General features: G+C 34.6%; 1 protein-coding gene across 6 annotated transcripts; it reads right to left on the bottom strand.

The window, feature by feature from the left end:
• Positions 1-5,175: 5,175 nt before the first annotated feature.
• Positions 5,176-8,481, bottom strand: LOC107605841 (uncharacterized). Of its 6 annotated transcripts, none has more exons than XM_021106245.2 (6): positions 7,816-8,481; positions 7,598-7,680; positions 6,946-7,500; positions 6,296-6,659; positions 5,854-5,935; positions 5,176-5,522 (listed from the first exon to the last, which is right to left on the bottom strand). In XM_021106245.2, exons 3-6 carry the CDS (start codon positions 7,430-7,432, stop codon positions 5,310-5,312), a joined length of 1,146 nt encoding a protein of 381 aa, XP_020961904.1. In that variant the 5' UTR covers positions 7,433-7,500; positions 7,598-7,680; positions 7,816-8,481; the 3' UTR covers positions 5,176-5,309. The 6 variants fall into 6 exon arrangements, with proteins under 6 accessions (XP_020961904.1, XP_088348547.1, XP_020961905.1 ...); XM_088492421.1 differs by having other exon boundaries at positions 6,946-7,528; positions 7,598-7,684; positions 7,816-8,384; XM_021106246.2 differs by having other exon boundaries at positions 7,598-7,684; positions 7,816-8,384.
• Between the last annotated feature and the right edge of the window lie 2,414 nt (positions 8,482-10,895).

Here is a 10,895-nt window from a genome sequence, read left to right as displayed (position 1 = left end):
TGTTCCACTTACCTTTCTAAGAATTTTTTAAGTGTTTCATCCACAAATTTCAATCTCATACTGCTTTTTCAATTATCACTTTTATCAAAACACCTGCTTTCACGGTTACTATATTATTAGTTGGTTTGCCACTTTATGCTAGCCCTCGATTTACATCTTATAAGTTCATTTGGAAGATTTCAAAATTTTTTTTCGACTCTTTGTCAATATACTAGATTAAAATATAGATTTTTTAAGTCATAATGAACTCTTTATTTTGACTCTTTTTTCTCTTGACCTTCACGCTTAACATAAATAGATGTATAATATTTATAAATATAAAATTAGTTAAGAGGATAAATATTTTATATTTTAACTAAAAAAAATTAAATTTAATAAAACAAAATATTATTCAAATTGTTACTAAAATAGAGATAACAATTAGATTATCAACTTTCATTCTATGATCAAATTAATCACTTCAAGGAAGGACCAAATTGATTAAAATGACCAAATTGATTGAAACACTTTTTGTGTCACATTTGTTTACCATTATATACCACATGACAGAAATTGTCTACATAATGAGGTTAGTGTTAGAATATATTAGGATTAATTAGTATTCATTAGAATTATTTAGTATATTTGAATGTTTAGGGTTAAGTATGATTTTGGTTCTTAAGGTATAGGTCGAAATTTTTTTTCATTTCGAACCTTTTTTTGCATACAAAATCGTCCCTAAGGTTTAACTTAGTTTTAAAATCATCCTTACTTTAAGGACCAAAATCATACGGAGGTAGCGGCGAAAACGAAAACAGAGGTGGATCGTGGACAGCTTCTTCTTCTTTCCTTCCCCCTTCTTCTTCTTCTCTTCCCCTTCGCAGGAGCAGAAACATTCTCTTTCTCTTTCTCTTATTTTTTTATTTTATAATTTTTTTTTGTTATGGATAATTTGACCCATTAATATTCAAGTAAAAAGGACATTTTTAAAACTTGATTTTAAACCTTATGGATGATTTTATATGCAAAAAAAGGTTGGGGACGAAAAAATTTTCGGCCTATATACCTTAGGGAGCAAAATCGTATTTAACCCAAATATTTATTATAGAATATTATGTCTTTATTATATTGATTCTCTTAACACCTATAAATATCCTTCTATATTGTATCATTCTACACAACTTGAATACACACAAACCTTTTCTTTACTGCTCTCTCTTACCCTTTCTAATATGGTATCAGAGTTAGGGTATTCTTTTTGAAGAGGATTGGTTATTTTTCTTCTAGTGAAATCACCATATTTTTCACACTTTTCTTCTGGTCCATTTTTTCTTGTCTTTTGTCACTTCTTTGATATTTTTCATCTCACCGACTAGCCTATTCTCTCTGTCTTGTATCTTTCCGAGTCGAATGAATCAAACACCATTGTTATCCGCGACTTACCAATTCTCATGGAGAAATAATATAGTTTTCGTCACCTTTCGGTAGTTTGTCATCCTTTGGCATTTTACCATCTCTTCACAGTTTGCCATTTTTTGGCAGTTTTTGGGCAGTTCATCATCTTTTCGACAATTTTGTCTACGCTTTTTGCGCGGTAGTTTCGTCTGTACTTTCATTGCGGCAATTTCATCTGCGCTTCTTTTTTGGCAGTTTCGTCTGCGTTTTTCTTGTGGTAGTTTTGTCTGTACTTTCATTACGGCAATTTCATCTGCGCTTCCTTGTGGCAGTTTCGTCTGCGCTTTCCTTGTGGCAGTTCCGTCTAAGCTTTTTTGTGGCAATTTCATCTGCGCTTCCTTGTGGTAGTTTTGTCTGCGCTTCTCTTGTGGCAGTTCCATCTACGCTTCTTTGTGGCAATTTCATCTGCGCTTTCTTATAGTAGTTCTGTCTGCGCTTCCTTCTGCCAGTTCTATCTGCACCAATTCTATCAGTTTATCCAGTTTTTTTTTTCTTTATTTTGTTATTTTAAATAAGTTTCAAACTCAAGTTGTCACTTGAGTTTGAGGGAGATGTTAGAATATATTAGGATCAATTAGCATTCATTAGAATTATTTAGTATATCTGAATATTTATTATAGAATATTATATCTTTATTATATCGATTCTCTTAGCACCTATAAATATCATTTTATATTGTATCATTCTACCCAACTTAAATACACACAAACTTTTTTTCTACTGCTTTCTCTTACCCTTTCTAATATGGTATCAGAGTTATGGTATCTTCCTTGAAGATGATAGGTTATTTTCATTTTGGTGAAATCACCATATTTTTCACACTTTTCCTCTATTCCATTTTTCCTTGCCTTTTGTCACTTCTTTGATGTTTTTTCAACTCACCGACTAGCCTATCATCTCCGTCTTGTATCTTTCCGAGTCAAATGAATCAAACATCATTGTCATCTGTTTCTTACCTATTCTCATGGAGAAATCATATATTTTTCGTCACCTTTCGCCAATTCGTCATCCTTTGACATTTTACTATCTCTTCATAATTTGCCACCCTTTTTGGCAGTTTTCGGGCAGTTCGTCATCTTTTCGGCAATTTCGTCTACGTTTTTCTTGCAATAGTTTCGTCTCTACTTTAGTTGCGGCATGAAAAGCTGGAGGATTTTGTACTAGCCATTCCAGTGTGGTTGAATTTTGTTCAAGCCCATGACATTTAAAATAACTTGGAAAGACGGCAACTTTCTTTCCCGATCTCAATGAAAAAAGGTACTGATCTAATCAGGAAAGCCGAAAAAAGAGCTGAGTTTAACGACCCTATTGTTCCAATGGCGAGAAGCTCCTTTCAAAGGTTGGCAGTTTCGTCTGTGCTTTTCTTGCGATAGTTTCGTCTGTACTTTCGTTGCTGCAATTTCATCTGTGCTTCTTTGCAGCAGTTTCGTCTGCGTTTTTTTCATGTGGTAGTTCCGTTTTCATTTCCATGTGGCAGTTTCATTTGCATTTCTTTGCGGCAGTTTCATTTGAGTTTGGTCTGCGTTTCCTTGTGGCAATTCGGTCTGTGTTTTCTTGTGGCAGTTCCATCTGCGCTTCCTTCTAGCAGTTTCGTCTGCGCTTCTTTGTAGCAGTTCCGCCTGGGCTTTCTTCCGGCAATTCCATCTGGGCTTCCTTCCTCTAGTTCCATCTACACTCGTTCTATCAGTTTATCCAGTTTTTTTTCTTTATTTCGTTGTTTAAGTTGTCACTTGAGTTTGAGGGAGTTGTTAGAATATATTAGGATCAATTAGCATTCATTAGAATTATTTAATATATCTGAATATTTATTATAGTCTTTATTATATCGATTCGCTTAGCACCTATAAATATCCTTCTATATTGTATCATTTTACACAAGTTAAATACATATAAACCTTTTTTTCTATTACTCTTTGGTACCGTTTCTAATAGTTGAATTGTCAACTCTCAAATAGACTAACTTGATTGATAGTTTAAAATAAAGAGACGAATTTAATCAATTTAAAATGTGAAAAAATAATTTAATCGTCGTATAAAAAATTGTAGGACTATAGCGTTATTTTTTAAAGAGTAAAGCACAATTTTTGACCATCAAAGATGTGAATGCTGACAAAATTAACCATAACAGATTAAAACTAACTTAGTATCCACAAAAAATTACATCTGCTTGACAAAACTAACAAAAACGTTACTCACAGGTTAATTTTGTTGAAAATACCATTATTACCCTTCACTCTTTTTTCTTTCCCATTTTCTTTCACCTCTTCCTCTTCTGAAATCAAAATTCTCTCCCTGAACATCATAACACCCACCAATCTTGATCTAATTGGATGCAAGAGTTGAACCATTTGGATGTGTATTAACAATATTACCTTCTAATTTAGACTTAACCATATATGCATCCATTGAGAAATTAGTCATCTTGCCAATAAGGAAAATTACAAATTTACTATATGAAAATTTAGAATACTGAACCACTAAACACTAAATTTATAACAACTATCACTCCTAACAATGAAATTAACCTCTTGGTTCGAGAGACATAGGAATTTGAATCCCAAATTCATCTTTTAATTTGCAAAAATGCAAAAAAGTACCAAGACTTAACTGGAAGCTATGAACCGAAACTGAAACTTAGTTGAACAGTGAACACCCATCATCAAATGCTTCTCAAAGTTCAAATCTTTGGACTTCAACTAACATCTTTGTGCTAAAAACTTCCATGGTCAGGTTCAGGTTTGTAGAAACATAGTTTTAATGATTACCACTTATCATCCAAATGCAACTATTATTCTATTAATGAGTTAGCTTCCTCATCTCTGGAGATGTTAGAAGATGAAATTGAAGCAAACCCATTGAGATTAACCACCGAAAGTTAATAACTTTGGATCTTCACCGCTATCTTCAGCAACAACTCATGGTAAGGTCTCTTTGGTACTGCAGCCATCAAAGCTGACGATGAGAAAAATGGAGCCTCGCCATGTTGTTGTTCCATCAACGGGGCCGTAGTTATGTTTCGCCTTGTACTCGTCCAAAAAAAGAAGATTATGATCGAAACGGGATACATTGGCCGGATCTAGCCATTATCGAATACATCATCGGCGGAAACTGGCGAAATCATGGGATAGCAAAACTGAAGCTGAACTATTCCTCTTCCTCTTGTTCTTCGTTTTCTTGTTCTTGTTCTAACTTCGTTTTTAACTTTCTCGTAGTCGTAGATTCTAAGCTTCACTGCGAAATTGTTTTGATTAAGTGTAATTTCAGATTTAAAAATTTTAGGGTTTGTGTATGTTGGATGATGATAATGGTAGCGATTCTTAGAAAATTTTAGAAGAGGAAGAGGTAGAAGAAAAAGAAAGGGAAAAGAAAAGAGTAAAAGGTAATAAAGGCATTTTAAATAAAATTAACCTATAATTAAGGTTTTTGTTAGTCTTGTCACACCTGATCTTTCATGGACATTAAGTTAATTTTAGTCTGTTATGGTTAGTTTTGTCTACACTCACATCTTTGATGGTCAGAAATGGCGATTTACTATTTTTTAAATTGTATATGTAGAAGAGAGAACATATATACACGAAGCTTATTCAAAGTGTGGCCTACTAACTTTACAATTCAGTCACATATTGTTAACCACTGAATCCCTACTCCGGGGATGTGTCTGAGCAATTGACGCTTAGATTTTAAAGTAAATTGCTTTAAAATCGAGTGTGACTATGGTCACCTTAAAGAGAAATACAAAACTTTTAACTCCATTTTTCACTAACAAATGAATATATTACATGAATTTTGTTGTTTCATAGATTGCAAACAGCAACGATAATAAATTACAGAGGAACATACCCAATATATCACTCAAATTGCACTTGAAGTATGCTTTAAGAGGCATGCCAGTTGAAACAACCACTCAATGAACCCATCTGACTGATTCTAAGAAATAATTTAGCCTTGCGAGACGTTTGTACAACTTGATCAGCATCAGCTTCTATGTTTATAACTGAACTTCTCATTTCCTCAGCCTTTTTCTGTGCCAATTTAAGCTTGTTCATAATCTTGTCTATAGAGTATGCTCTCTTCTTTTCTAGCTTCATCTGAAACAGAACCAACAAGTTATAACTTATAATCACTATCTTCAATGTTTTCACTTCAATATGAGTTTTCATAGATCTTTGGCTGTGTATAACAAAGTAATACTTACTATTACATTTACGAACTTATCTTTTCGTCAATAATGTAATCCACACAATCTATGATCATAATTATATAATAGGGCTTTCTAATCAGCAAAACGATAAGGGATAATTCCAAAATACGAGCCCCTACGGAAAATATAAATAAACATTTTAAAATAGTTATTTTGCTAAATATTCCTAGCAATTCCTTTACGGAATTCTCCAAAAAGAGAAGTAGCTAGGAAATAACCTCTAGTTTCCGTATTGCTGTCTCAGCTTTTGCCTTTTGCAAGTTCTCCCATGCATTGATTTTGGCTTCCTCCCTTTCAGCCCTGAACAAATCAAAGTAAGTGGCAGTTAGAAACTGTTTGTACAAAGTTTTCTTTGCTACCAAATTATAGGAGTCTAGGAGTTTCCTCCGATATAATTTTTAAACTTTGAAACTTCCTTCTTTGAATTATGTATGATAAGCAAAGAAGGAAAATTTCATTGTGTGTGTGGTTTTGCATAATCAGATAGGAAGAGAGTAAAAAATTAGACTTATGACTTCACTTAATTTCAAATTCTTTGCAATACTTAGTAGCTCCATATTTTACGGTGCAAAGTTGTCTTGAATCATTTTCTTCTTTGGTAATTTACGAGAATAACTGAAGTGAATTGATGCAATAATACCAATAACAATGTAGACATACTTAGAGGCAGTTTTTGGCGTTTCAGCAATATCCCAAGCTGAAGCTAGATTTCTAATTTCTTTCTTTTGCTTGCTTTCAAAATTTTCTGAGCCTCTGCCAGAAAATAAGGCCCTGTGTTTCTTGGACCACTTTGTTGCAGTGACATGTTCATCTACCTGAACATCCCTTATATCCATTTTAGAGGAAGCAACATTCCGCCATTCTGTGAAGGTCGACGAAGACGGAGTGGAGGTAGAGAAAGAAGACCTCAAATTGGGAGAGGAGCATTGGCTACCCTGTGGGCTCATCTGGGTTGCCATGTCCCTCCTCGAAACAGCACCAGATACATCGGTGCCCACATCTTTGAAGCTATGAAGCTTATCCTCTGTGAATTAGTACCAACATCAATAATGCAACATCACATGCATTGAAGCATAGTTTAATAATCATACCATTCATTTAAAAACAAAAAATCATACTAGAAAATAATCATACATCATATCTACTTGTAATAACACCAATTATTCCTGAAATTGTTTATGAATTCACATTGGATACCATCTGTTCCATCCATACAATATTATATCAAGGATCTAATATACAATATCATTGAATCAATCAGAAGCGGAGCAATTACAATTCCTTTAGGATGAGTTATATAGAAATCAAACCTTGATCAGGCGCTGATGGTTCACTCTGCATTTCAGAACATCCATGGACACTAGCGGACCGGAGCAAAGTAGGCTCTGTGGTGGGCAGAACGACAACACCACGGCCACCACCGGAGCGGTTTGTGAATGAATCAGATGAAGCTACAGCTGGTGAAAACGGAGAAGGCCCGGCCAAATTAGCGGAATGCCTTCCTCCAAAGAGTGGCACTGCCGGAGAATACATTGAATAATAAGCAACACCTGGTGGACCAAGTGGACCACTCTTTGACTTTGGTCTCCTATGGTGTGGTGAAACCAAATTCCCACTAACACCATCTCTACCTACAGGGCTTAGAATCCATCTTTCAGCGTCTTCCCACTTTGAAGGTAGTCCTCTCCCATTATTAAACGGCAGCATAGCTCCGCCGCCAATGTTCTTCCTTGGAGTTGGAGTACCATTCACATGCAGAGCAACTCTTCCAGAGCTCCAACCCTTTTGGCTTTGCATTGTAAAATGCCCAGATCCAATGCACCAGGCTGATCACGCTTCAAATCTTGATCTCCTATCTTGACATTCTTTATCGATAAAAGGAAAAGTAAAATCCTAGGGATTAAAAAAAAAATGATTAAATCAGGGGGCGCAAAAAGGGGCTTTTGGATTGGTATATGATACCTTTGAGTGCTAGTGAGAAAGAGTTTGCAGCTGAATCCACCAGGCTTTCGTCTTCAGCGTCACAAGCATAAGCATAAACATCGCTGTCTTGGTTTTCAAATGAAATAATAATGATGTGAATATGTGCCACTGTTATGCCGAGTTCCTAAACTTTTTCTTTCTTCTTTTTTCCTTTTTTTTAATTTCGAACAAAAAAAGGAAAACAGAATGAGGTGTACCTCGTGGGCTTTGTTATCCTTTTTCTGACGAAACTCGCTTAGGTTCCAATTGTTGCGCACTGTGTGCTTGTTTGGATTTGGATCTTCACCACTCCACATCATTGGATACGCATCATTATTCCTCCTCCTTAGTTTTACTACAGAGACTTGAGTACTTGCATGAACAGGAGATTCGAATTTGTCATTAACCACAATCCTTTCTTAATGATAATTAATAATGCTAATGGCCTTGGGTTCAGAAAAAGAGACGACTATAAATATTTTTAAAAGGCAAGTGGAAGTTGTTTCCGTTAATTATCTGCGCCCTGTTGCTTGGCTCAGAGGCTGCTCTGGTCTTCTTTTCATGCTAACCCGAAAGGGTTTAATAATTTAATCCAGAAATTAAAAAGAAGAAAAGAAAAGTTAATATATACACGTGATTCGTGAAATTGGTGAGTGGTTGCGAACGCGTTGGGTAGTTGAGTGACTGTGGCGGTGGTACCGCCTACTGGCGAGTGGAGACTAGACTTGAGGACGAGTACGGACTACATGCATGCGTCCCGCCAAAATTGCTGCATAGCCCCTCTCAGCACTCAAATTCCTTTTCTCTCCAAATAAAATTCATAATTAATTATTTTAAGTCTCTCTCAACAACTTCAAAGTAGATGTGTGCACATGTGCTGCCATGCTTCATTCTGACTTTGTTCAGCAGAATTTGTATTTAAATTAGCTTTCTCATTTTTATAATCATTTTCAGGGAAATTTACATAGCACGATCCTGATAAAATGCTATCTAATCATTCTCCCTCTGTTTACACCCAACCTGTTGAAATTTCGCATTCATACTAATATTCTCGTGGCCTTTTTTATTTGTTTAAACTTTGAAAATGTAAGTTGATGCATGTGCACAAGAATGACTATAATGAAGAGAATAATGTTGATTCTTCTTATCTTTTTATCTTTTTAGTTCTATTATAAAATGAAAAGAATAACAAGTTTATTTACATTAAGGATGTGCCGTGTGCAGATGTGCTTACGAGATGAAGTTTTCAAAGGAAACAATTTGAATATGTTTTAATCATTTTGCTAGAAAATAATTTATTTTTAATTAATAATCAGTAAATAAAATGGTGAATGAACAAATGTTAAGGAATAAAAAGATTTTTTTTAAATGAATATTGATTTGTTGTTGGTTACAAACTTTTTTCAGTTTAATTTGAGACTTTCATCCTTCACACTGTGAAAGGATCAAATAGTAATTAGAGGAAATTAGTTGTCAGTTAGAGTTTGTTAAATGAATTAGAGTAAAATGACAATTAGGTCCTTGAGAATTTTGCGTTCGGACAACTTAGACCCTGAAAAAAAAAAGTAATAAATAGATCTTCCAATAAACGAAATATGGACACGTTACATCTTTCTGTTAGTAAGACTAACGACGCTTCTGACGTGGACTGTTAATGTATTGAGGTGTCCGTTAAATGCCACATTAGAATTATTCTAAATGATGAGGACAAATTGGTCCTTCTATGTTGTTTGAATTTAAAATACCCGAAACCCTAATTTTCCAGAATTTCCAATTATTCACTCTGAAACAAAACCCTAACAGAACGCAGAATAAATAGCACCAGAAGCTCTAGAAGCACGAGGCACCAGAGGGAAAGGAATGAAGGCAGCGTTGGGAATTGTAGATGCGACTCAACACATGGAAGAGGTTTCAGTAATAAAAGCGCACCCAAGCATACTTGTCAGCTATATGCAACAATATACAAGTCTGTAACAGTAGAGAATCCATATAAGTTATTCTTAGGATGCCCAAACTATAAGGTAAGTGTTAATTCGAATTGTTTTTATTATTTGAGTTTTGAGTGTTCCATTGAATTGAAATTCATAGCTGTCATATATTTTTTGGTTCCATTTACAGGATAATTTATCATACTGCAAGTTCTTTAGATGGTTAGATGATGTTGTTAGAGATGTGGAGGTTCAATGTTCTAAGCAGGGAGTGGAGGATATATTAATTGATTTAGAGGAGAGAATTCTGAAATTGGAAATGAACTGTAGAAATAAGGAAACTCCAAGCAAAATTACTGGTAGTAGATTTAGGAATGTTGTGTATTTTATGGTTGGTTTTTTAATTGCAATTATTGTGAATATGTGGAGCAAGGTTTCTGGGTGAATCAAATTAGATAGTTGAAGTATGAATCTAGTAGTATTTGTAATTGTATTATTATGAATGCGATAATGAATAACTATTTTTAAATCATTGTATGATCTATAATGGATGTTTGGTGTTAATGAATTTGATGTTCACATTGACGAAAAGAAAGAAATCAAATAACTATGATAGGCATAAAAATATTGTTATATTATCTAAGCTTCCAAAAGATTGTTTCCAATTACAGGGGTTCATCCAAAAAGAGACTGAACACTTGTCTGTATTACTAAATAAAAAAAAGCCTACATAGCAATATTATCATAACTGCACAATATATTGTGGCTAATTCAAAATATGATTTAAGTCTAAAGAAAGTATATCCAAAATACTAATCGATCATATCCAAATTACTAATCCATTATATCCAAAATACTACAGTTTCATCCGTTGAAGACTTTAACTAAGGCTTAAATCTAGGTGTGAAAATGAAGTGAAACATTCTTGAAGCTATTCCTGAACTTGTTGCAACCAGAGTTTCTACAGAAATACCGTTAGTTGAGCTTGTTGGTTGTTGTGGTGGAAGTTGTTTAGGCCTTATAATTGATTGCCTTTTTCTGAATAAGACTGGATTCAATGGCCTAGCAGCAGAAGATTTTGATTGGACTTGAGTTGGATTTTTTTCCTTGGGCAGTTGTTGTTGAAGGGGGCTTAATTACTATGGCCTTGAGATTGGATTGGAAACTTGATTTGGTTCTGGACTGGAGCAGGAGGCCTATATTGGGCTTGGGCTTGTCCAGGAGGCCTGAACTGAGCTTGGGTGATAAACCACTATTTTATGGTTTATCTTGTACTCATTTGAGTGGTTTTTATCAAGTCCTTACCCACTTATTCATATGATTCGCATGATCTTACATTCTCCTTCCTGATTTTGTGCTATGATTGAAAA

Source organism: Arachis ipaensis, chromosome B7 (assembly GCF_059453495.1).
Source record: "Arachis ipaensis isolate K30076 ecotype BB chromosome B7, ASM5945349v1, whole genome shotgun sequence".
NCBI lineage: Eukaryota > Viridiplantae > Streptophyta > Magnoliopsida > Fabales > Fabaceae > Arachis > Arachis ipaensis.
Note: the sequence above shows the minus strand (reverse complement) of the source record. Positions and strands in the feature narration are given on the sequence as shown.

Excerpts from the sequence above, each read along its gene's own strand:
- LOC107605841 (XM_021106245.2), bottom strand. The coding sequence starts at position 7,432 with ATGCAAAGCCAAAAGGGTTGGAGCTCTGGAAGAGTTGCTCTGCATGTG. Across the intron at positions 6,660-6,945 it reads ACCATCAGCGCCTGATCAAG|AGGATAAGCTTCATAGCTTC; the intron begins GTTTGATTTCTA and ends ACTAATTCACAG. Across the intron at positions 5,523-5,853 it reads CAGCAATACGGAAACTAGAG|ATGAAGCTAGAAAAGAAGAG; the intron begins GTTATTTCCTAG and ends GTTCTGTTTCAG.